The sequence below is a fragment of the Ictidomys tridecemlineatus genome, chromosome 5, assembly GCF_052094955.1.
Source record: "Ictidomys tridecemlineatus isolate mIctTri1 chromosome 5, mIctTri1.hap1, whole genome shotgun sequence".
In the NCBI taxonomy this organism is placed as follows: Eukaryota; Metazoa; Chordata; class Mammalia; order Rodentia; family Sciuridae; genus Ictidomys; species Ictidomys tridecemlineatus.
Genome location: NC_135481.1, coordinates 97,640,320 through 97,666,501, shown reverse-complemented (window position 1 = coordinate 97,666,501; position 26,182 = coordinate 97,640,320). Strand labels below are relative to the sequence as shown.

At 39.9% G+C, this 26,182-nt stretch overlaps 2 protein-coding genes and 1 non-coding gene across 4 annotated transcripts in view; 1 reads left to right on the top strand and 2 right to left on the bottom strand.

The window, feature by feature from the left end:
* The window catches only part of Nek9 (NIMA related kinase 9), a 39,738-nt gene extending 23,430 nt beyond the window's left edge, over positions 1–16,308 (top strand). The window contains exons 15-22 of the mRNA XM_005321246.5: positions 1,228–1,336; positions 1,993–2,154; positions 3,765–3,935; positions 4,199–4,258; positions 9,111–9,325; positions 10,380–10,541; positions 12,188–12,397; positions 13,871–16,308. Of these exons, the coding sequence (XP_005321303.1) occupies positions 1,228–1,336; positions 1,993–2,154; positions 3,765–3,935; positions 4,199–4,258; positions 9,111–9,325; positions 10,380–10,541; positions 12,188–12,397; positions 13,871–13,993 (1,212 nt within the window). The 3' untranslated portion in view covers positions 13,994–16,308. The remainder of the gene's footprint in view (positions 1–1,227; positions 1,337–1,992; positions 2,155–3,764; positions 3,936–4,198; positions 4,259–9,110; positions 9,326–10,379; positions 10,542–12,187; positions 12,398–13,870) is intronic.
* On the bottom strand, positions 8,620–8,722 carry LOC120886967 (U6 spliceosomal RNA). The gene has a single exon (XR_005730150.1). It is a non-coding gene; the product is annotated as a U6 spliceosomal RNA (small nuclear RNA).
* A 1,129-nt stretch (positions 16,309–17,437) lies between the features above and the next one.
* On the bottom strand, positions 17,438–26,108 carry Zc2hc1c (zinc finger C2HC-type containing 1C). Of its 2 annotated transcripts, none has more exons than XM_005321333.5 (3): positions 25,859–26,108; positions 23,837–25,157; positions 17,438–19,457 (listed from the first exon to the last, which is right to left on the bottom strand). In XM_005321333.5, the coding sequence occupies exons 2-3, from the start codon at positions 25,136–25,138 to the stop codon at positions 19,194–19,196; spliced, it is 1,566 nt and encodes a 521-aa protein (XP_005321390.2). In that variant the 5' UTR covers positions 25,139–25,157; positions 25,859–26,108; the 3' UTR covers positions 17,438–19,193. The 2 variants fall into 2 exon arrangements, with proteins under 2 accessions (XP_005321390.2, XP_040132000.2); XM_040276066.2 differs by having other exon boundaries at positions 25,922–26,108.
* Between the last annotated feature and the right edge of the window lie 74 nt (positions 26,109–26,182).

Genomic DNA, 26,182 nt, shown 5'->3' with positions numbered 1-26,182 from the left:
ATGGGTACACACAAAAAAATATATATCATGCTGTGTGGTATTTTGCAGTATATCATGCCTCAGTAAATAAATTGATTATAAAGAACAAAATGAAAAAATTCAGATTATACCTTATTATTAAAAGAGGAACAAGAAAATTAACATGAAAGAAAGTAACATTTCCATTCATTACCCCCTGGAGAGTTTTTTAGATTTATTGTTCTCAAATCACTGATCCTGTATAGATTTATTAAGTATAATTGCCATTCTCCCCCTTCAAGGATGTCATGAAATTCACTGATACTAAATCGTAGGTTCCTCTTTGTGTAAGTATGATGAGTTTTTGTCATTTCTTTTTTCTTTTCTTTCTTTTGGTGATGGTGCTGGGGATCAAACCCAGGGCTTTGTGCATATAAGGCAAGCGCTCTACCAGCCGAGCTATCTCCCCAGCCCCAGTTTTTGTCATTTCTAAAGAACCAAAGTAACAAGAATTTTTCTGACTCAATGAAAAACATAAAAGTTAATGATAGAAGGTAGACTAACACAGCCCTAGAACTCAACCACCTGATAAAAGTCAAAGTTTACAATTTGACCTTGATCTAATTACCTAAATATTATGCCCCAAAAAGAAAAACACAAAAGTTAAATTTTAAGCAGTCTGTGAAGTAGCAATTTTCAGGTAAGTATAAACTCTGGGTGAGACTGGGGAGTGTGTAGTTTGAAAGGCATATTCAGAATTATACTGTTTGATTTTGTGTTGGGTTGGAATATTGGATTTGTTGTGAAATTTTAAACTTATAGGGGAGGATATTTTTATACTAATTCAAAGGCAACATGGGTTTTTAAGAAGTTAAACACTTTTGACCCCCTAGATTAAGTTAGATCACATGATGTTTCATAGGCTGGAGAGAATCTTCAGGATTTGAATTCCCTGCACTTTTGAGGTATGCATTGTGAAACCAAGGCAGATGTCAATAATTGTATCCTTACATAAATATTTCTGGGATGGAGAGTTTTCGTGTGGTATATCTTAATTTAGAATGTAAAAATTTATTTTCAGAAAGCCTTGCTTCATATGCTAAATTCTGTGTTTGCATTTTGAGCTTGTTTCTTTTTGTATTGTGTTAAAATGGAAAGCTACCTACACTCTTTTCTTGGCAACCATTCATTTGGTCCTCATCCATTCTCAGCCTGATTATTTCTCCATTTTTTCTCACAAATCTTTGCTTTCTCTTTTACTTGTTTCAGGCATACCATGAGGTTCCCTACACTACCTCCTTTACATTGGCCAAGCAACTGTCCTTTTATAAGATTCGTACCATTGCCCCAGGCAAGACCCATACAGCTGCTATTGATGGTGAGTTGATTTTCAACTGTATTGTGTCCCTTAGGAGCTCAAGTGTTAGCTTTGCTTTGCTTTTTTTTTTTTTTTGATACTGAGAATTAAGTCAGGGACGCTCAACCACTGAGCTACATCCACAGCCCTTTTTATATTTTATTTAGAGACAGAGTCTCACTGAGTTGCTTAGGGCCCTACTGAGTTGCTGGGGCTGGCTTTAAACTCACAGTACTCCTGCCTCAGACTCCCAAGCCAACGTATTAGCTTTTCTTAATGACATTTTCATCTTCCTGATTTTCCCCATCTAGTATTGTCCTTAACAATCAGGCATTCAAGCACATATTTTTTACTTTTAATCATTATAAATGCATGATAAATATATTTCTCTGAGAATACCACACCTCTGATGCCTGACATATTGTCTCTAATTAGTACCCTTTATGTATTAGAAGAAAGGTAGTATCCATTTTCCACATTAAAAATACAATATTGGAGACAGAATAAAATATTGAGTCGATTAATGGATCTAACAGATTGCAGTGCTTAGATTGTGTAGCCTCCATAGATCCAGGATCATGTGGCTAGCTAACAACTAGACACTAATGCAGGGACTCATTATGTCTTCCTTCGGTAACCCATTTGTGCCTGGTTATTTATTTTGGCTTCTCTTTCAGAGCGAGGCCGGTTATTGACCTTTGGCTGTAATAAGTGTGGGCAGCTGGGCGTTGGGAATTATAAGAAGCGTCTGGGAATCAACCTGTTGGGGGGACCCCTTGGTGGGAAGCAAGTGATCAGGGTCTCCTGTGGTGACGAGTTCACCATTGCTGCCACTGATGGTGAGTTGTCATTTCCAGCTTTCTGAACAGATGGATATGTTTTTATTGGGACTAGTTTTTATATAGCTCGATTATGATTTACTTTTTTATTTATAGGAAATCAATGGCCAATTATTATATATCTTGAGACTCATTGACTTTTGTATGTTAAATATAGTGATTTTTTTAAGGGTCAGATTTCTAGATAATAATGAGTTGATTTCTAAGTTCTTTCCTTTTAAATTTTTAATTAATTTTTTGGGTAAAATGTTTTCAGAATTATCAAGAATTTCTGTCTATAGCTTGCCAAGCACCACACTGGTGCCAATTATCAGTAACTAGGTAACTGGAAAGAATATAGGCAGATCTTTCAATACTATGATAGAGGCGTCCAACTAGAGGCATCCAACTTCTTCCAGTGCTCAGTCCTCTCTCCAGAGTGAGTTCATTCCTGAAACTTTATATTATTCAACAGCCTCTCAATCTAAGTGTTACAAAAGATAGCCCAGTTATCCTAGGTGATTCCTAATGCCTATTATCTTAGCATAATCATTAGTAGAACCCTCCTTCGAATTAAAAGCAAAAAGGCCTGATTTGGATAAGAATCAGGATCCTGGATTTGGCATCATAGACAAACAATGTATTCTTATTTTATGCCCAAAACATGTTACTCTGCAGCCTTCCCGTCTATAAGTGGCAGCTCCATCCTATACCATTCATCCCATTCATCAGCAAATCCTATTGATTATCTTCAAAACATACCCAACAACTTATCATCACCACTTACTATAGCTGGTTTCCCCGCTTCCACCCTGACTTCTTTGCATTTCTTTTCCTCATTGTAGCCTCAGGGATTCTTTTAAATACCTCCTGTTCAGAACCTCTAAGGGCTTCCTACATCAGTCAGGAAAAACCAAAGACATCATAGTAGCCTCTACAGTCCTGTATAACCAGGACTGCAGCCATCTCCTCATCTCTCCTTTGACCACTCTGTCGTTTGTTACTTTGCTCCAGCCACAAGCTCCTCCTCATCCTTTTGCACTTATTTTACCTTGCGCTTACTGTTCCATCTGCCTAGAAACTCTCTCCCTCATTTCAACCACATTTCTACTTAAGCATCCAAAAGTACTTCTCTGACCACCCTTTCTATAATAAACCCCTTCCTGTGATTATTCTTTTTTTCTGCTTATTTTTCATCTCCACTTATCTTCCTTCATAACACATATTACTCCCTGAAGCATTAGATATTTCTTCGTATATTATCAGTCTCTCCTGCTCCAGTGTTGGTTCCAGAGGAGCAGGGACTTAATTTTGTTCACTGCTCATTCACCTCAGGCAGTGCCTGTCATGAAGTAGATGTCTAATAAATGTTTGAACGACCAGTAAAAAGTTGTTGAGTGAGTAAAGCAGTGTATGAATGGCAATACATAGGAGCTGGGGGTTTTTTGTTGTTGTTGTTTGTTGTTTATTTTTTACCTGGGTGGGATCAGGAGGAATTTAGGCTTCTGTAGGGGAATAAACAAATTACCCTCATTTGGGACAGTTTTCTATCTCTAAAAAGATGGGGAACTCCAAAAGTTGGGAGGCCAGTGTTCCAATAAATGATATTCTGTTTAATTTTTTTTTTCTAGATAATCACATTTTTGCTTGGGGAAATGGTGGTAATGGTCGCCTGGCAATGACCCCCACAGAGAGACCACATGGTTCTGATATCTGTACCTCATGGCCTCGGCCTATTTTCGGATCTCTGCATCATGTCCCAGATCTATCCTGCCATGGTTGGCACACCATTCTCATAGTTGGTAAGGGTTTCATATGTGAGGGATTGGGATGGCTTAGACAGGCTTGATCTACACCTACAGTACTATTGGTCATATTCTTGGGAAAAAAAATATTCCTGTAGTAAAGAGGCTACTTCTCTAAGTCTTATAATGGACAACATGCCCTAATCATTATGAAGTTATCTGGAGTCTGAGATAGCAGTTATTACCTCCCTCCTGATTTCTCCTCACTTTTCCTGCCTGTGTCTGTATACAATGCTTACTGACTGAATATGTTTCCTCAGAGAAAGTCTTGAATTCTAAGACCATCCGTTCTAATAGCAGTGGCCTCTCCATCGGAACTGGTAAGTAGCAGTATCTCAGCTACCACTGGTTTTCTGAAGAGTGGGTCGTTGGGTTAGAGTTAATGTACTCTCCAAAACTAAAGGGAAAACAGAAAATTTCTTTGGAAAATGAGGTATATATAGTGATTAAGAGGAAAGATACTATGTTGGTGAGTTTCACAATAAGTCATGACTTACATTATGGCCTGGGTAGAGTACATTTTTTGCCTTCAACACATATGGAAGTAATTAGTGGCTTTCTCATACTGTAACTTGTGCTGATCCTTTCCTTACTCTCCTAGGGGCCATGTTTTCTCTCTGTCCTTTGCGCCATTGTATTCTCTGGGGTATTCCATTCTATAGAAACCGTCCTTCAAAACAGGCTGTCATAGCCACACATGGTGGCACACACCTGTAATCCCAGTGGCTCAAGAGGCTGAGACAGGAGGACCAAGAGTTCAAAGCCAGCCTCAGCAAAAATGAGGCACTAAGCAACTTCGTGAGACTCCATCTCTAAATAAAATACAAAATAAGTCTGGTGATGTGGCTCAGTGTTTCAGTGCCCCTGGGTTTAATCCCCGGTACCACCACCACCACCGCACCCCCCCACCAAAAAAAAAAAAAAACAGGCTACCAGAAATGAAAGTCAACTAAACTTTCAACATAGTTAGGAAAACGAACCAAGCCAGGTGCAGTGGCACACACCTATAATCCCAGCAGCTCGGGAGGCTGAGCCAAGTGGATTGCAAGTTCAAAACCAGCTTCAGCAAAAGCAAGGTGCTAAGAGCTCAGTGAGATCCTGTCTCTACATAAAATACAAAATAAGGCTAGCGATGTGGTTCAGTGGTTGAATGCCCTTGAGTTCCACCCCGGTTACCAAAAAGAAAAAGAAAGAAAGAAAAATGAGCCTGAGTTTTCTGATAATTTTACTTTAACTGCTTTCTCCATGTTTCTCTGTTACTTGGGACTATCCATGAAATTGACTATTCCTCCTTGGTCTTTCACCTGCTAGAAGTTCCTGTAGATTTGGTATCTCAGGACCAGTTTTTTTCATGGAATCCAACAGATAAAAGCAGATTAATTCTCCCAAAAGAAACAGTTTAAAATCTCATCTAGACTTTTTGAACTTTAACTTACATATACATTACCTCTTTATACTTTTTATTGGTTTCCTTAAGTAATCCATTGCTCATGATTTCTGATTATGCATGTTAATGCCTGTCACAAATGATTAAATATCATTTTGCTAAGCACAGTTCTCTTTTTCAAGCAAGGGCAAAAATTTTTGTATTTTTTTTTAATTCATTAAATTTATCCATATTACCTAGAAGAGCGTCTGGCAAATGGAAGATGCTATGTGAATATTTATTGATTAAATATGTCATACCCTTCCATTGCAAGGAAGAGTGTTCCTTGTTTCTTGTTCCATTTGTACAAGAGTGAAAATGAAGAGCACCTCCAAATAGTCTATAGTTTAAAGTGTAAAAAGCAAGTTTCAGCAGACTATGTACCTTTTTATAAAGTTTATTTTTATTTTTTAATTTATATTTGCCATACTAGGGATTGAACTCAGGGGCACTTTACCACTGAGCTGGCATCCTCATCCTTTTTATTTTTTATTTTGCCCAGGCTGGCTTTGAGCTTGTGATCCTCCTGCTTTAGCCTCCCAAGTTGCTGAGATTACAGAAGTGTGCCATCACACCTGGCACCTTTTTATGAAATTTTTAAACAAACCAAATAAATAATATATTGCTTGGGGCTGGGGTTGTGGCTCAGTGGTAGAGTGCTCACCTACCATGCACGAGACACTGGGTTCGATCCTCAGCACCACGTAAATGTTAAATAAAGATGTTGTGTCCACATAAAACTTAAGAATAAATATTTTTTTTAAAAAATCCCTCCAGCTCTTGAGAGACTCTTTTTTAAAAAATGAATAAATAAATAATATATTGCTTAAAGATACATTACACATATATTGATAAAATCTTTTTTTTTTTAAGAGAGAGAAAGGAGAGAGAGAGAGAGAGAGAGAGAATTTTTAATATTTATTTTTTAGTTCTAGGCGGACACAACATCTTTGTTGGTATGTGGTGCTGAGGATCGAACCCGGGCCGCATGCATGCCAGGCCAGCGCGCTACCGCTTGAACCACATCCCCAGCCCCTTGATAAAATCTTTTTAAGAAGAAATGACATATATAAAATTAATCAAGGGCTGGGGATGTGGCTCAAGCGGTAGCTCACTCACCTGGCATTCGTGGCGCTGGGTTTGATTCTCAGCACCACATAAAAAATAAAGATGTTGTGTCCACCGAAAACTAAAAAATAAAGTATTAAAAAAAATAAAATTAATCAAGAATGATTTCATCTGGGTAGGAGGCCAAAGAAGGAGGGAATTCTCTAGACAGATAAAATGAATGTCAGAGCTTTCAATGACAGTGGGAATGTTCCATATCTGTGCTATCCAGAAGAGTAGTCACTAGCCTCATGTGGTTATAGAGTGCTCAAAAAGTGGCTAATGTGACTGAGGAACTGAATTTTTAATTTTATTTAAATTTATTTATTTATTTTTAATTTTTTATTATTAGTTGTTCAAAATATTACAAAGCTCTTGACATATCATATTTCATACATTTGATTCAAGCGGATTATGAACTCCCATTTTTACCCCATATACAGATTGCAGAATCACAACGTAATTTTATTTAAATTTAAATGACTACATACATTTTTTTTCTTAGCCAGGAATTGAACCCAGGGGCACTTAACCACTGATCCACATCCCCAGTCCTTTTTTGGGAGGGTGGGCACGTACTGGGGAATTGAACTCAGGAGCACTCGGCCACTAAGTCATATCCTCATCCCTATTTTGTATTTTATTTAGAAACAGGGTCTCACTGAGCTGCTCAGTGCCTCACTTTTGTTGATGCTGGCATTGAACTGCAGTCCTCCTGCCTCAGCCTCCTGAGCCGCTGGAATTACATGTGTGTGCCTCAGCTCCTGGCTCCCAGCCCTTTTTATATATTATTTGGAGACAGGGTCTCGCTTAGTTGCTGAGGCTAGCTTTGAACTTGCTGTCCTCTTGCCTCAACCTTTCAAGCCACTAGGATTACAGGCATGTGCCACTGCACACAGCAGCTGCATACAATTAAAGGCTACTCTATTGGATAGCACAATTCTACTTTTAGTGATAGCATCATGTATTTTATTTTAGAGTAAAAAAACCAAGCTTCAAGAGCTTATGTTGGAATCTACATATCTAAAGCTGCTGGAGTAGGATCCTAGTGTAGCATAGTAGTCAGTCCTCAAGCCAGCATAACATGGGATGATGATAAGCGATCCTTTACATTTAACCTTAGAATATATTATGAATAGTTATTTTTATTTTTTGTACTGAGATTGAACCCAAGGGTGTTTTACCACTGAACTACATCCCTACTCCTCCTTTTTGTTTTTTATTTTGAGACAGTCTTGCTAAATTGCTGAGTCTGACCTTAAACTTGGAATCCTCTTATCTTTTTTTTTTTTTAAGGAGAGAGAGAGAGAATCTTTTTTTTTTTTTTTTTTTGTAGATGAACACAACACAATGCCTTTATTTTTATGTGGTACTGAGAATCGAACCGAGTCCCGCCTGTGCTAAGTGAGTGCTCTACTGCTGAGCCACAATCCTAGCCCCGGAATCCTCTTATCTTAACTTCCTGAGTCTCTTGGTGCTACTGCACCTCGCTTCAAGAAATACTTTTTTAGCTTTGGGCAAATTTATTTTCTTATATTTTTCTTTGGCCCACATCAAAATTCATTTGCATTTCCTGAGTGCACATCAGCTAGTCTTAATTATAGTAGCTTGAACCAGCCATATTTTTAAAATACATACAAATAGTCACACATGCCTATAATCCCAGCAACTGAGGAGGCTGAGGCAGGAGAATTACAAGTTTGAGGCTAGCCTCAGCAACTTAGCAAGGCCCCATCTCAAAATTTAAAAATAGAGAGGGCACAGGATGTGGCTTAGTGGTAAAGTGTCCCTGAGTTCAATCCCTAGTAGAAAAAAAAAATTTTTTTTTAAACAAACAAATAATTGGGGCTGGGGATGTAGCTTAAGCGGTAGCGCGCTACTGCATGCGTGCAGCCCAGGTTCGATCCTTAGCCCCACATACAAACAAAGATGTTGTGTCTGCCGAAAACTAAAAAATAAATATTTTTAAAAATAAAATAAAAACATACAAATAATCATCAATGAATTTAACACTTACATGAATGTTGAAGAATTCACTATTTGAGTGTTTCCCCAGACAAGGAGTTGCCAGTGGTGAGTTTATTTGGCAACTTTAAGAGGGGTTTGACTCAAATGTTTTTGTGAACTTCTTTTTACTTTTATTTTTAATATAATATGGAACATTTCACAAATTTGCATGTCATCCTTGTGCAAGGCCATGCTAATCTCTGTATCATTCCCATTTTAGAATAGTAGTGCTGAAGCAAGCACTTAAACTTTTTTTATATGAGGTGAATGTCAGTGGAGGATGCTGGAGTCTGAATGTATTTGTTAAAGATGCATAGTAAGCATGGGCACTCCATCTAGTGAACTGTGTTTGAAGGGATTGTTCGGTAATGCATTATAATATTGATAATCTGCTGTGAATATAGGATAAGCAAATTCAGAAAATAGAAATGAACTTCAGTTATGAAGATCCTGACATAAAGATACCTTGTATAAAATCTTAACAATTTAGTCTCAAATATCTGACTTGCACTATAGCCATTCTACTTCATGCAACACTTAGGAACCTTTCCAGGGGTAAGTGGGACCATTAGAAGCTAAATCTTTATTACTTCATAGCAAAGCTCTATACTTCTGTGCCATTTATCTGTCAGTGGTTCAGAACTCTAGCCCAGGAGCTGGTGGCGGCGGCCCTGGTGGTGGTGGCGAAGAGGAGGACAGTCAGCAGGAATCTGAAACTCCTGACCCAAGTGGAGGCTTCCGAGGAACAATGGAAGCAGACCGAGGAATGGAAGGTTTAATCAGTCCCACGGAGGCCATGGGGAATAGTTGTGGGGCTAGCAGCTCCTGTCCTGGTTGGCTTCGTAAGGTAATTCCTTTGGAAGATATATCTCAGATAAAATATATATTTTATATATATATATATATATATATATATCCATCCCTTTGCAAGGACTGGAAAAGAGATCTCAGGATCTCTTGGTTTACCTTGTCCTGTTAAACCGTTTTGTGGCAAGAATCTAGGTTTCTGATTTCTACCTGGAAAAAAATCACCAAAATGTTAATTCCTTTTTTCTTTCTAATAAAAGTGATAGAAAACATCCTCATATTTGTATAACTTAAATAGACTGTACATTAATATATATTCTACTTAGAAGGCAGTTTTTGTAGTGCATGTGTGCAAATACTAAGAAGTTCATAGATTTTTGTTCTCTTTTTAAAAGTGGAATATTGGGGCAATTGGAATGCCTTACAATAGAAATACAATTTATCAAAGTTGAGGTTCAGATAGTAAAAATGATATTGAAATATATTTATTTTTGTAGAAAATTAATTAAATATGTAACCCAAAAGAATATGAACAAGACTGTATAGTGATCATTTTGACAGTGGTTATCTGGTGAATTGCTGGTGGTTTTTATTAGCTTCCTTTGCCCATTTGTATTGTATACGTAAACATAAAGTTTGTGAAGTTTAAAATTTTTTCTCAAAAAAAAAAAAAAGAACTACAGATTTAAAGTTCCTTAACCAACAAGACTAAACTTGATAGTTATTTGAAGAATATAAGCACAGCCTCAACCATAGTCTTTAGCAGTCTAGCAGTTAACCTTACTGTCATCACCTTCAAGCCTCCCCACTCATTGAATAGCCTGTCAGAAGTAAATGTGTTGGAAATGCACCAGATATTCCAGACTCTGTTCTTGAACTTGAGTCTGAATTTGCATCATTGTTACTTTACCACTGAAAGGTTTGGCGGTTTTGTTCCCAGTAAGGGTGAGCTATGTTGTTAACCACAGCTAATCTGCCCCACTAGAGGGTGCTGATGTTACAACAGAATGAAAGCTAGAGCAAAAGTAAGACGGGAATTTGAGAGAAATAAAATTTCTGCAAACAATTGATGAGATTCTTTCTCATGTACATAGGAGCTGGAAAATGCAGAATTCATTCCCATGCCTGATAGCCCATCTCCCCTGAGTGCAGCATTTTCAGAATCTGAAAAAGATACCCTGCCCTATGAAGAGCTGCAAGGACTCAAAGTGCCCTCCACAGTTCCTCCAGAGCACAAGTCCCCAGTGGGAGCCTGGGTAACAGCTTTTTACCTTGAATTGCCAACTGAGTAGAGTAACTGCAAGCTTTGCCTGGTCCTTCTGGACTCACTATGTCCCCTGGCTTCCCTGGTCTTCTGGCTGCCCTGCATCCACTCTGTACTCTTCTGTCTACTAATCCTATAACTTTCCACCCAAGGCTAAACTGAGCTGCCTTGGATCAGTATTTTACCTGTTGCATTTCTGGAAGATTAACATCTTTTTACACTGAGCGTTCTCTCTTCACTCTGCCTCAAAAGTACCAAAATTGAAATTCTGGAATTCTGATTCAGTTTTTTATGATACTGCTAGGATGGGTTGGAAGCTGTAACTATAAGAAGTAATGCTTGAAGCGCAGGGTGGGAGTAACAGGTGCACCCAGTCTCAGCAGAAATGAAATTGTAGTAAATACTTCAATAAAACTGCAAACCAAAAAAACAGTAGAATGAGTCAGACATAACTTTTCTATCCTCATATATAAATGCATGACCAGTATAACGCCCCATCAAGTACAACTACAAGAATGGGAAGTTGTATAATATGTCAAAATATTCTCTGTTGTCATGTATATCTAAAAAGAACAAATGTTTAAAAAAATTTTTTTAAAGGATATGGGGAAAAAAAACTTCTGAATGGGAAGGCAGCAAAGTTTTCTATAGAAGGCCAGGTAGTAAGTATTTTAGACTCTGCAGGCCATTCAATCTCTTATAACTATTCAATTCTGACATCACAGCACAAAAGCAACCCCAAATACAGGATGGGTATCTTTTATCCAAAATGCTTGAGTTCCAGAAGTGTTTTGGATTTCAAATTTTATCAGATTTTTGAATATTTGCGTGTACATAATGAGATCTTGGAACTGGGACCCAAGTCTAAACACAAAATTTATATTTCATAGACATTTTATACACTATTTTATTGTGCCTGTTCTTTGATCACTGTCCATCACATGAAGTCAGATGAGGAATTTTTCATAGGCATCATGTCAGTAATGCCCAAAAGTTTTATATTTGGGAGCATTTGGAATTTTCAGATTAGGGATGCTTGACCCATAACATAATGAATGAGCATGCTTGTCTTTCAATAAAACTTTATTTATAAAACAGGCAGTAGGCCAGAATCGGCACATGGGCTGTCATTTGTTGACCCTGGCTGTTAGGAAAGTACAATAGAAAAAGGAAGAAAATTCAGACTAGGATAATTGAAAACCTTCCCAGAAGAAGTAATAAAACCTTTGAAACTCAATGGTGAATTAGCCTTCTTGAATTGTGCTGGCAGTCACACCTCTCAAATTTTTCAGAGTGATCCACTACATTTCATAAACGTTGACCCTTTAGATCACACTGTCCTCCACTGTGATCAGAAGGACTTGTTCCAAACTAAATTATGCACTTTAAAATTGTTTACAGAATCCTTCAAAATAGGTCACTGTTCTTTTACCTTAGCCTAGTACAGATGAAGGTGCGGAGAGTTCCCTTGTTCTATCAGTTCCGGGCACTATGTAATCCCAGCACTTTTCTTTTTCTCTTAGACCTGTTCTTGTGTGTATATGTTTTATCATCGTAGTTTAAAAGTAAAATCTGTTTGGATTGGGGAACTATAGCACCTGAGCAGACTGTCCTGCAATCTCTCTTTCTTGTCCCCAGCCATCACGGTTGAATCCTGCAGTACCATGTGCTGGGAAGGGAACACCGTTGACTACTGCCTGTGTGTGCAGCACTCTGCAGATGGAGGTGGAGAGATTGCAGGGTTTGGTGTTAAAGTGTCTGACTGAACAACAGAAGCTCCAGGAAGAAAACCTCCAGATTTTTACACAACTGCAGAAACTGAACAAAAAATTAGAAGGAGGGCAGCAGGTGAGAGCATTGAAAGAATCATTCAGTTTCTGAGTCTTTTTTTTTTTTTTTTTTTTTAATCGCAGAAACAAAACACCAAGCACTGGATACATTAATTCTTTTGCAAGTCTGTACCTTTCATGGTATAAATTTTGTAATGAATCCCGAAGTATTGGACCTTGTTCAGGCACCTGGATTGAATCAGTTTCATCACCTAACTTCCATTGTGTGTGTGTGGGGGGGGGGGGTTCCTGTTTGTTGTTCCTATTTGCTTTTTTCTTTTACTTTTATTATGAAAGATGTTAAGCCTCACATTTCCTAAAATATATTTATTGTCCTAGACAACAGTATTTTCATTATCACACCTAACAAATTGACACTAAATAAATATTCTCAATTTCATGTAGTACCCCACTGTGAAATTTTCCTAGTTTTTCCACAAAAATGTCCTTTATCAGACTAGAATTGAATCAGGAAGACCACATTGTATTTGATTGGCCTTGTTTAACCTAGAACAATTGCCTACACCACTATCACTACTTTAAATAGTTTCATGATGTTAATTTTTTTAAATAAATTGGGCCATATGTTTAAGTGTCCCACGTTTTAGATCTGTCTTATTCCCCTGGGGTAATATTTAATTTGTTCTTCTTTCACTGTGTCTTTTCTGAAAACTAGAAGTTGGATTTAAGATTTGGTTAGATTCAGGTTAAATGGTTTGGGAAAAGTGCTTCACAAATGATGGTGTTTGTGCCATCTTTAAAGGGCCCTGGTATTGCTGCATATAGACTGTACTCTCTAGGAGTGGAGAAATAGATTCAGCCTTTGGCTTTGTTATTTATTAACTAAATGTGTTTGGACTCATTCCTTTGTTTCTCTGAGCCCTGGTTACTCACCTAAAGAAGAAAATAATATGGCCAACTCTTGCCTGATTCCCCCCACGGGGCTACTATGAAATATCTTCCTAGCAGAGTGGAGATAAAGGTCAAGTGCTTTGGGCAATCTATTGCCAGGGGAGAGCCATGGAAGTTCGAAAATCCAAACCTAAGTCTCCCTGGCTACCATACTGAGAGAAGACCTTCATGTTACTCATGGATGGCTTCCCGCAACCCACTCCATATCAAGGGTTTTCTTTATTTTGTTTTTTGTTTTTGGATTAAATGAAAGAATGCCTCTGAAAGTATTTTAGAAAGTAATATATACACTTGAGGTAAGATTGACAGCTCTAGTAGGCAGGAAGATAATTTTGTCCAGGACTGTTTCAGTTTTAAAACCGAGTTCTGTGTCCCAGGAAACCCTGTAGTCCTAGGCAAACCACAGCAGTTGGAACCTTGCCTGCCACAAATGTAAAGATATGGATATTTTCCAAGTTGGTGCCATGAACTTCCTTCAAAAATGTGGATACAAACCTTTGGAAATTAACATTGAAAATAGTCCTGAATTGCTGGGACCCGATGGCACTGTTGCTAATATGGAACTGGTTTCTCTGGACAGGTGGGGATGCATTCCAGAGGAACTCAGACAACAAAGGAAGAGATGGAAATGGATCCGAAGCCTGACTTAGATTCAGATTCCTGGTGCCTTCTGGGAACAGACTCCTGTCGACCCAGCCTCTAGTCTCCTGAGCCTATATTGCCCCCAGGAAACTGGGATCCAGAATACTTCACAGCACACCTACCGAACGCAGAGAGCAGCTTTCCTGGCTTTGTTCACTTGCAGACAAGGAACGCAAGGCGGAGGCTCTGAAGCACTTTCCTAGTACATTTGGAGAGTGGCATTGCCTTTTAGATAGGATCTAGGAGTGATTTTATTGTTTTGGAGAATGGAAGGGCCCTATGGCCCTAGCTTTGTCACCAGTGACTGCCATAGCAGCAGCATACCTCATCTGTTGATCCCCCCTTTGAAGAGGAGACACGGTGCTCACTTTAATCTCGCTGGTAGCAGCTCATATCCCATTTGTCATTTTCATCGTTGATTGGAAGCTGCCATGGGAATTCAGCACCAGGCATTGCACCTCTGGGTGGGGGAGGGAAAAGTGTGAAATGGGGGCAAGCTGGGACCATGTGTGGCCCACCCAGGTTCCTCTGGAGAGTGGCAAAGTATTCTGAGCCCTCTCAGGAGCCCAGAGTCCAGGAAAATGTCTGGTGGAGTCAATCTAGGGTTTGTTTTAAGAAAGTTCAATTACTTCGTGCAGCTAAATGCTTTAGGAGGAAAAGTGGGCTTAGAATGCTTTTCCTCTGAGGGTTGATTGAAATGTCTTCTGTGAGGAGTAGACAAAGGGCAGGTCCCGCCTCATCACACTGCTGGAGTTTCAGGCTGTGGCCAGTGCAGGGTGGGACTTCCCAGCTCTGAAGGATGCCTCCAAGAGAAGAGGTATCTCAGAGGGTTCAGTGGGGGCAATGAGAAGAGCCTTAGGAAAATCACAAGGAGTGCCTCCATCAGTGCCACTGCCTGGTGTCTGAGAGGCATCAGGGTGACACTGAGTCTTCTACACCTGGGAAGCTTTTGTGCCTCTGCCTTTATGGCTCTTCGAGGCCTAATCCCTTCCTGTATGTTTAGTCAGTATTTTTCCCCTTTTTGGTGTTTTTGAAGCCATGTCATAACCAGTGAATCTGAATCATCTTTCTTACTTGAGTGGCCCAAAGCCAGCACCAAACCCTGGAGGTCCCAGAAGCCTAACAAAACAGATTGAACCTGCCAAAAGAAAGGATTTTGGCGGTGAGCTCACTTGTGATGTGCCTTTGTAGACAGGAGCAAGAGAAATAGTGTCCAGGAAGAAAACAACTCCATATAGGTAGTTCTAGGCAAGTGTTAGATGGTGCCCATGAGGATGTAGGCTTTGGGTTTCCACCAAGCCTTATAAAGTGTTCCTGTGGTAGTTAGGGTCACAGGAGCTGATTTGATGGTCTTACATCCTTCCTCCCTACAAGTCACAAATAGTTTTGTTTTCAAAAACCAAACAGATCTGTTAAATATTGCAGGAGGGCCTGTGTAAGGGAAAATCTCCATTTCCCTAAAATTGGTGGTGTAAAGGCTGGCGCTCAGAGAAAGTCTCATCTCTGGGAATGGGCAACTCTGTCCAATGGGATCCTCTTTGGTTTGATGTCCCATTGTTTTCTCAATTCTGAGAAGAATAGTACATTAGTACTAATGTAGTCACTGAAGCCTTTTCCTAAAATAAGGGGAAGGCCAACCCTGAATTAAGGTTACAAGATCTGAGGGTTTGCTATAAACCCTGACAGTTGGTTTTCGGTTCATCATAAATGCAGCATTGGTTTCTCAAGGACTGACTGGCCTCTCAACGTTCCTGCATCCTGATGCTCACCATTTCAGCAGGCCTGAGCAGCAGGGCTAGTTTTGGTGTTCATCATGGAGCTGGCTTCTGCTCTGGAGCTAAGGGATATGGGTACGTTGCTGAGACTGTGGGGTGATGGTGTTGAAGGGGGCTCAAAGCCCTTGCTTTGTTTCTAGAGGAGAGTCATTCCCTAGCCGTGGAACGCATTGGTCAGTTTCTCTAGCATATTTCCTAGGGAAGTCTAGGTTTGCTAGTAATCTGCCTGAGAACCTGAGTTCTGTGCCTTAGAGACAATTGCACTTTCCCAAATTGTGCCTGGGACAACATGATTTTTCCCACCAAACATCTATGCAAACAGAAACCAGTTCAGAAGTGGCAGCCATGCGTTGGAGAGAGTGAAAGTCAAGACAGCAGAAGTGCTTTTGAATGGTTTCCTGTAGCTGATTCCCCCCCCCTTTGTCCTGCTTTTCTTCTTTATGCAGTGCTAGGTATTGCTTTTGAGTTACAGTATAACCTGAGTTACTCCTCTATGCTGACACTGTTGCAGAAGAACTAGCTTATTGTTAGCCAGATGCTGGAAAGGTTGAGGGTGGAGTGGTTTGGCATTTCTGTTTTAAATAAACATTTAAACTCTCAATTAGTGCTGTGCCTCAGTAAGCCTGCACATGGCCACCATCACTGGAGATAAAACACCCACATTCTGGATCTGGATCTTTGATTCCATGAATGTTTATATAAATAAATAAGTGTTCTTATAACAGAAACAGCACAAGGAACATTGCACAGAAATAATCTCTGCTGCTTTTCCATATCTTGCCAACAAAATCATTTCTGCTATTTCAACTTTTTAATGAAAACTTTGAAATGACAGTGCTGTAAGTTAAGAGGAAGGAAAAAAATGTTATTAAAAGAATGGTCCTTTCCTGTACTTACCTCCTTAGTCTTGTGGGGGCTTTTCCAAGTGATCATTTCAGTTTCTGTGTATAAAATTTTTCCCTCAAAGAGGCTGAGCCATATTTGGTCTCCCTGGCCTAGCACAGCCAAGTGACAACTGCTCTTGGCTAAGCATTTTGCTGAAGTCTAAAACTCAAATTTCATTTGGTTCATCTATTCAAAAACATTCCTAATAGGACAGTTCCAAAGCAAGGATGTATTTTGGGCAAATCCATTCAATGCAGTCTCTGGGCCTCCAAGAAAGTATTAGAGATGGTAGCATCAGAGCATAGCAGACAACAGTAAAACATGTCCTTCCTGCTGCAAAGCCAGAAATCATTTATTGCTTTAATATTTAACTATGGAAATAAATGTACTGATCATTAAACCCCCCAGAACCATGAACATAAAGAGAAAAGCTCAACCGTCAAATCTCTGCTACCTCCTGGGTAGTGTGAAGAGTCATCAATCACCTGAAAGCAAATGTTGACCAGAAGGTGCCGTCCTACATGAAATATGAAGAAATACTATCTCTGCACACACTTATAAATGAAATGAATTTCCATGTGAGTTCCACCATGAGATTTTTCCCATAGCTTGACTTTTTGAACTTTTAAAATTTATAATGTTTACTTGGACTAAAGTTTCCTGGATAAAGTAATATAAAATATAGACATTTACAGGCAGCATTTTTGTGTCTTCTCTCATCCTATCCAGGAAGAGACTTAGAATTAAAGTTCTTACCTCTTCTCCAAATCCAAGTCAAGCTAAATTTAAAAGACTAGTAAGTGAATAAGCAAGGTCTAAACATAGAGATCAAAGAGAACACCAGGCATTGGCTATTGTTTTTATTTCTTTGGCAATTTAAGAATGAATTACTACTGCATCCATGTCTATAAAAAGCACTCTCTACATACATATTCACAGTTGATGGGTTTTGAGGACCTTAATGATCTCATCCAGGGATCCCAATCCCAGGTGCAGGGAGGCAGATGAGGCAAGTGACACAGGACCCACCTGCTGCCACCTCCACTGATGGAGCCAGTTTTTCTGAACCCCCCAAATTTGTCATTAGGTTGCTGGTTCGGTGTTTCCAGTTTTTCAAGAGATGTTCTGTATTCCAGTTTTTAAATGTCAGATTTTAACACTGTGAGGCCAAATAATACACAGCTGTGGGACAGAACTGTCCATAGGCTTCTACTCTGTAACCATGGCCACAGCTTATTCTTGGCATCTATTGCTCTTAATATCAAATGTGGAACTTGGTGTATTCCTCATTAAACTTGCCTGGGAAATGTAAATATTGGGTTAAGTAAATATCCATTGTGCCTATGAGCTTTCCTTAAGGACTCACTGATCTTTATATTTAATTTTTTAAGTCCTCAAAACCCTTTAATTGAGGGCCTAACTTGCACTAAGCACTATTCTTCATAGAAAATTTAAAAGATCTGCTCTTTTTCCCTTCAAAGTTTACTCTCTAAGATAGAAATTGGACAGTGCTCTAGTCAGCAAGGACATTTGACACTATACACAGTCCCAGCTTGCTTTGATGGTAGATTTATTGAATCAAAGTCATTCAGGCCAGGTGTGGAGGTCACCACATGCCTGTAATCATAGCTAGTAAGGATACTGAGGCAGGAGGATCACAAGTTCCTCAGACATTTAGTGAGACCCTATTTAAAATTTTAAAAATAAATAAATAATAAGAACTGATGATATTTCTCAGTGGTAAAGCATCCCTAGGTTCAATCCCCAGTAGCACCAAAAAAAAAAAAAAAATCAACAACCTAATTTGATAGCCAGAGGGCTAGCAGCTTCTTCCTTTTTCTTTTTTTCAACATATGAAACCCATTAGAATAAAGAACAAGTAGGGAGAAGAATAATGAGCTTCCTACCACGGTACCCTACCACCCCTACTCTGTGAAGTAAATAAAGATGTTTCCTTTATTATACAGAACAACACAGGGAAGGTTTAGGACATAATTCCTGCCCTAACATCCCATACTTTTTTTGGCATTTGGCCAGGACCATGCCCCAGGGAAGCCAAGGATAGATTTCTATTAATAATGCCTTGTGGCTGAGACTGTGGGGTGATGTTAAGTGTTGAAGGGGATTGATTCAAAGCCCTTGCATTGTCTTTTATAAAAGTTACCATCTGGGTGATCATGGTCCTCTGATCCCAACTCCTCTCAAAACTTCAACTTCTTGCAAGAGCCAGAAGAATTAACAGAAACCACACACATACCATGACCGAAAGGTACAACCAAATACAGGCACTTCACTAGTACAAACCACAGTCTGGCTTTCAAGAAGACAGCTTTAATGTAGGCTGCTCGCTGTTCTGTGTCTTCACCCATCAGTTCCTAGGGCAAAACCATAAGGCAAACAGTAGAGATTTTAATTTAGTGGAAAGCTGGGTCTTCCTCCTGCCTCTTGCGGCCTAGCATTTGCTTATTGTTTCTGGCTCTGCAGGCAATTCTAGGTGATGTCAAAGTTTTCTTTTTATCTTTATATCAAATTATTCTACTTCTGTTCATTGCTGTAGTAGAACCTTCTTAACTACTCAAGGATGTTTCCATTATTGCCTGCTCAACTATAATGCTTCCGTGGAGGTGGAGGACGGTTCTTAATGGTCTTACACTTGGGAATGTGTCGCTCAGCCACTTTGGGAGCAAAGTGGCGGCTACAGTGAGGACACTGAATATAGTCTGGGTTTTCTGCAGGCAGGATGGTATGCAAGTCTGAGGGTTTTCCACCTTTGGCAATTATCTGCTGGATCTCCCGTGCATGACGGAGGGTATGGATGAAAGATTCATGCTTCTGCCTCCAGTTGTTCTTCTGAGGAGGTTCAACCTATAATGTAAAAAAAAGACTGGTCCTTCAAAGTAGTGTTTGTCTTATCTCCTTCCTGAGTCTCCATGTGAAAGACAGTAGGAAATAAAAAGGGTGTTTATCTACACAGTCAAAGAGAACAGAAAAGGAGCAATTGTGATAACTCATTTGTCAGAATGGAGGCATAGACCAACGGCCTGCAAGAGAATATAATACTAGGAGGCAAGTCATTCTCAGCAGAACACCTGAGAGGATCAGTGCTTGAAAGAACCAGGCAAAGGGAAGCATGGAGATACAGGGATGAAAACATGCCAGACCCCAGGGCTCCCCTCCCTTTGAACATCCAACACTCCCAATAACCTCACATAAGAACAGGGTTTTTTTTCCTCTGGAGAAATTGAACTGGATGGATTTCAGAGTTGGGAAGTCCAGACAGGGTATAGAACAGGGTTAATCTTGGGCTTGAAAATAAGGACTAGACTAAGTGCAAGGATATATATATAGCAAATTGTGCAACTGTCAGCCTCCACCCCACAACTCGGCTCCCAGAGTAACAATCACTTTTGTGTTCTCTTAGGGAAGAGGAGCGTTCTCTGAATGCACCAAGCAGTGCAGAGAAAAGCCTCCAGACTGACCTTGGGGCACCCAATTATAAGATTCTGCTTGATAATCTTAACAAGGCCCCTAGTCAACAAGGCCTATGTAATCATAAATATGAATGGACAGCCAAAGACCACTAGATATTTGATGAAAGCTCTAACAAGGAAAAGACCCCCCCAAAATGTAAAATAAAGAAAACCTCAGGAAACAGCAACAAGAAGAAAACTTTTTACAGAAAAACATCAATAAAATGAATCTTAGAAGAGAATGTGTCCATAAAGGAATCTATTAAAAAGCAATGACCCTAGGCTGGGGATGTAGCTCAGTACTATGGCATTTGCCTACCATGCATGATGCTCTCAGTTCAACCCCTAGCACCACCAAAAAAGAAAGGGGGAAAAAATCAGGAACAATCAGAGAACTAGACCTATTATATATGAAAACTCTCATAGCTAAACCTAAAAATCAAGTAGAAGTGTTATAAAATAATGTCAAGAAAATTCCTTGGAATGGGAAAAAAATTCAAAATAGAAAGTAGAAAAGATCAGAAAATTAGAAAACAGGAAGTCCAACATATGGCTAACAGGAGTTCCAAAAAGAATAGAGAAAGCACAAGGAGAAAACTATCCAATAAAATACAATTAACATTTTTAGAATTGAAGAGTACAAATCTTGAGACTGAAATGGCTTACTGTGTATCTAGCATAATCATCATAATTTCATCTGTAGTTTTTTTTTCCTTTGGTGGTTCTGGGGATTGAACCCAGTGCTTTGTGCATGCAAGGCAAGCACTCTGCCAACTAAGCTACATCCTCCCAACCATAAAATTTCATAATAAAGAAGATCCTGTAAGCTTTCAGAAAAAAAGAAAGAAAACATTTCATATAATGGAGCAAGAATCAAAATGGTGTTAGATTTCTCAACAGTAAATACTAGATGCTAAAAGCTAGTGGAAAATATCTTTAAAGTTCTGATAAAATCATTCTCCACTTAGAATTCCATACCCAGCCAAATTGTCAAATAGGAGTCTATTGTATAGATATTTTCACTCATTCCAAGACAAAAAAATTTACCTCCTGTGAACATTTCTTAGCTTTCAAAAGCAAGAAAAAAGAAGGCAGAGGATACTGAAAATAGAGGATCCAACACAGAAGAGAAGCTAAGAGAAGTCCCCCTAAAAAACAGGTCTGCACCAGGCCTGGAAAAGAGCCAGTCCAGACTGAAGCAAGAGGAGAAAGAGTAGAGGAAAGGGGATTTTTTAGGAAAATAAAACTGGTGCTAATGTTATGAGAGGTGTTTGAGCACTTAAGAAAACATAAACAGATGTCTGACATCAGATGGATCTCTTAGGAAAAATAAACTAGAGATAGACATGTAGAAGATGAAGGAAATGAAAACACAAGTCAGTTTTTAACTCGAGGTACATGTGGACAGGGGCAAAATTTGTTCTCTCATCAGTGAACAAAATGTAGATGGTCAGATAAAAAGCCAACTAATGAATAAAACCCAAAATAGTGATTCAGCTACAGTGAAGGAAAAGGGGTGGAAAAAAAGTAAGGGCAGTGGAAATAGGATATTCTTATGGAATTTGCAGTTCCATAAGAAATCACCAGATAATGCAGAATATTGGAAAATCAAGAAAATAATCTTATTTAGGATATGTAAATATTCTAAATATGTATATCAAAAGAACCTTGTAACAGAAATGAGGGCTGGATGAAAGGTCAGTGAAGGATACCACTGATCTGCACTGGGGATGATTTTAGTACTATATGATTTTTTTAAATGCATGCAAATATTAATTAAAATTAATCTTTAAAAGAAGAAAAATAGAGGTCAAAAAGCTCTTGATAATATTGAGAAATACTACCAAAGAAAGAGAAAGGATCCATTAAGAAAGTCTCTTACAGAAACAGAGAAGGCGGCAAAAGAGTCAGTGTTAGAGATGGTGTCCAGGGACCTTAAAGAGAATTAAATTAGGGGAAGCTTCCCTAAACATACAATATCTATCTTTTAATTATTTATCATAATTAATTTTACTCAACACTGTAAGCATAAAACACAAAGATGTATGTGTGGTTCCTGCCTCAAATGCTTACCTTCCAGTAGACAAGAGGTACAAGTAATATAAAGATAAAAGGATATCCAGAAAATCACTTGTTCTTGGGAGTGCACTAGAGGAATGACAGCTTCCAAAGGCAAAGCAGTCTGGAATAAGCCTTGAGGCATTCTCAGGAGTGGGTCCATCTCAGTCCTGTCTTGGGGTCCTCAATGCAACACATTCCCTCAAATTCGTTTTCACAAAGGTGGGGCATCTTGACCTCAGAAACCTAATTCTTTTGCTTCATTGCTACTATATTTAGAAATTTAAAAAGCACAAGATTCTTTTAGGTTGTGGCCAAAAATAAATTGCTATGGTGGGACAAAGGATTCCCCAGTGGATTACTGAGTTAACCAAAAAGAAATCAAGAAAGAACAGTAACTGGCCATCCTGTCATTATCTGCTGGTGCAAAATGTTGGCTTTGTGTTGGAAGCTATATTTCAGGGAGATCATCTATTCTGAGAGAAAAGAACTTGAATACATCTCTTAATGGCCATCACATCAATGTGAGTTTTGGAAGGGCCTCAGCAAATACACACATAAACTAGTAGATGAGAGAGGTGCCTGCACAGCAAAGAAAGAAATACAGAGGACAATTTCATTTTCCTTGAACATTAGAGCTAAATGGGGCCTTTGAGATCAATCGTATGGCCTAGGATCTCCAACGCTGACAACTTTGTTTTCTTTACTACTATTCCCCTTTAAATTCATGATTCCCAGATATTATAATTATAGCTTAACATGTTTTTATATTTTTCTAATATTCACAAAAACTAATATACAATGTTTTGTCAGCATTTTAGAAATATTCATATTACAAACCAAGTTGTACAACCTTGACAATCAGGTTATTTATGAGACAATCTCCTCCACATCTGTCCAAATATATCTATAAAGTTCCCCTGAACTTACTATGTCAGTGTCTTGAAGCCCATACATTTTACAACCTGGTTTTTCTAACAGGAGGAATTTTTTGAGAGATAACCAAAAACAGATAAACCAAAAGGTCTCCAGTACAAAAAATAAAAATAAAAGTCCCTACCTTCAAGGTGTTTACACTCTGAAAAGAGAAAAAATTCAAATGTAGTTGTGCTTCTTATATTTACTAAGAAGCTAATCTAGAAAGAAAAGATAGAGCTAAAGGAGTGGTGACAGATGCTAGTCTTGGAAGGTGACAGCATATTGCCAAAAGCAAGGAGCCAAGAAAATGAACATAAAATGCTTCATAGTTTTTCTTTGGGTGTTTCATGTTTTTAAAAAAGTTTCTGTGGTATAAACATGTACTACTTTTATAACCAAAAGCGCACCTATTTCTTTAATTCTAGATTTTTTTCAGCCCAACCAAGATTTAGATATTGGCTCTGCCACTTAAAACTATGACCTCAAGAAAGTTACTTGACGTGTATAAGCCTTGGTGTGAGAGTGTGTGTGTGTGTGTGTGTGTGTGTCTGAGTGTTTAGGATAGGTCTGAGCCTTGATGTCTGAACTGATAAAATGAGAGATAATTTCACCATCACAAGAGTTGTAAGAATCCCATGAAAAACTCCTGTCATGGTGCCTGGCACATATGAATGCTCAACAAGTATTAATTCCTTCAGCCTACAAGACACATGAGTTTTCCCTAAAGAAACCGGTGAGAACATAATAGGTCCTCACAAGGATCCATATACAAAGTCAAATCCACAAGGTTTTTATTACCTTGACTGCAGCTGGCCCCTTCCAATTCAAGTACTGCTCTAGCTCCGTGCCTTTAGCCCGGGCCCTGGAGGAGTCGAACACTTTCCTCTTGGAACCCTGCATCCTGCCACAGATGGCAGAGTGTCTCTCCAGCCTGAGCAAGAGAAATTTGCGTCCACAGTGGCTGCACTTGCCCAGTTCTGGCTCTTCAGTAGAGCAGCTGGAACCTGAGGAGCCTGGTGTCCTGTATGGGCTAGAACTTCTTGTGGATCTCTCCAAATCGCTGCTTGGTTCTTCCAAAGGCTGAGAGAAGTTTGCCACTAATGGCCCTGAGGCTTGGTCTCGGATTTTGTTGTTGCTTGCTACCAGCCTTTCCCTTTTAAGCCTCTGGATTCTATAATCAGAGAACTGGAATGAACTAAAATTTTGAGGCTGTCCCCAGGCTTCATCCTCTCTCCTGTCTCTACTAAATACCTCTTCAGACCCAAATTGTGGGGAGAAAACAGGTTTGTATGTTGTGTTGCTGTTATCAACTTTAACTTCCCTCCTGGGAAAGATCATTCTCTGTAGCCCTCTGTCTTCATTTCCCTTGGCCTGTTCTTTTACCTTCTGGATCCTTTTAAGTTCCTCTTCTATCTTCTTCAGCTTTTCTCTCAGGAGAATCTCTTTTCTTTGAATTTCCTCCTCTAAGCTCTCCCCTGCAGCTTCCAATCTTTCGATCTGCAGCCACTCAGTCCTTCGGAGGTTTGCCCTGGCCTTCTCCCACTGCAAGTCAGCAAGAACAGATGAGTTCACCCCATTCCTCAAATCAAAATTGCTGTCTGTAAATTCTCTTGGCTCAGGGGTTCTTAGGCAGACATTCTGGTCCCCATCAGTGCTGGCCTCACCTATACTATGATACTTGGGGTGGACCATGGGTTTCAGTGGGTATGCCCGGTCCACCCCAACTCGCTTTTTTGTAAAGGGGATGAAGTCCTGGTCATTTGCTTTGGGATATCGAGATTGAGAACTTGGGTAAAGCAAACCCTTTCCTTGGCCCAGGAGATCACTGCCCATGTCTCGCTGGCTAATTCCAGCATAGTGGAGATAAGAGTAGCTCCGGGCTGGTGTGCCGGTGTTCCATTTGGGTTGAGAGTACAGTGCCAGTTCTTTGTTGCTCAAAAGCTTCTGCTGAAAATTGTTCTGCCCCATCGAGGATCGCTGGGAAGAGTCACCTTGTTCATAAGGGTCTTGCTTGGCTGAGTGGAGCCCTGGAGCTTCCGTTTTATTATGTGGGAACATAACGCCCACAGGCAGATGTGGAGCCAACTGGAGACCAGCCATTCAGGGCCTGGACTGAAGCCTAGGGAAGATTTAAACCAGATACATGTGAAGAATTTGTTTGAGGTTCACTCCCGGCTGCTAAAGTAAACTGTTTCTACATTTGCCCTGCCCACATTTCCCTTTAAACTTTTCTAGGGACAGTGGAGCTGATTCTGCCAGAGATTTCAGTGAGCATATGGTGAGTGATGATCAAGTGTCAGACACTGTGTTAGGCCCTGAGGATAGAAAAATGAACATGATACAGGTGTTCCTGCCACTTAGGTTTCCTTTCCACCAATCCCTGCCTCTGCCATACGTTATTATGAAAGAGGTAAAACAGCACTGGATTGAAGGTCAAGATTTAGACTGTGACACAGAACAACAACTTCCTCTTGCTGGCCCCAGTTTCTTCACCTGTAAACTAAACGTTTTACAGGTAAGAAAAATGAAACCCAGTGGCTTAGTGCAGAGTTCTCAGGGCTTTCCTCCTGAGAAAATTCCTTATCCAAGGAGTCCTCATGGCACAGACGGTGGAAGGCCTGTAACTTGAGAGGTGGGGGCCATTTGACCTGGCCATGGCCGGGTTTGGATTCGGAACGGGAAGTTATGTTCTGTCCAGGAGGGTCAAGCGGGAATCCTCACTGGGCACTCCGCTTTGGGGGACAAGACCTCGCTCTCCTGCTCCTAAGGCCCTCCGGAGGTCAAGGTGCTGACCCCAAGTCTCCTCTCCCTTCCTGGTACCTAAGGCTCTCGGCACCGCTCCAGCTTATGGAAAACCCCAGGACCTAGCTTTGGAGACCAGACCTTTCAGCAAACGACAGCCGCGCAGGCGCCTTTAGCTGGCCTCTGTTATTCCAGTTGCCTGGAGACCTCCTCGCCTCTCCCGCCTAAGTCCACTGGGGAAGCGCGCGCAGGCGCAGTCCGCACGTGGTCCAGAGCGGCCGGGGCTAGTGGGGTGCGGTCGGTCTCAGTGTCACTTGACCCAGTGTCCGGCCAACTCTGCAGCTCAGTTCAGCCCTGCCCTTGGGGAAAGGGGGAGGGGCAGGAAAGGCTTTTCTGGGGCTC

Excerpts from the sequence above, each read along its gene's own strand:
- Zc2hc1c (XM_005321333.5), bottom strand. The coding sequence starts at position 25,138 with ATGGCTGGTCTCCAGTTGGCTCCACATCTGCCTGTGGGCGTTATGTTC. Across the intron at positions 19,458-23,836 it reads AGGGGCCAGCTGCAGTCAAG|GTTGAACCTCCTCAGAAGAA; the intron begins GTAATAAAAACC and ends TTTACATTATAG.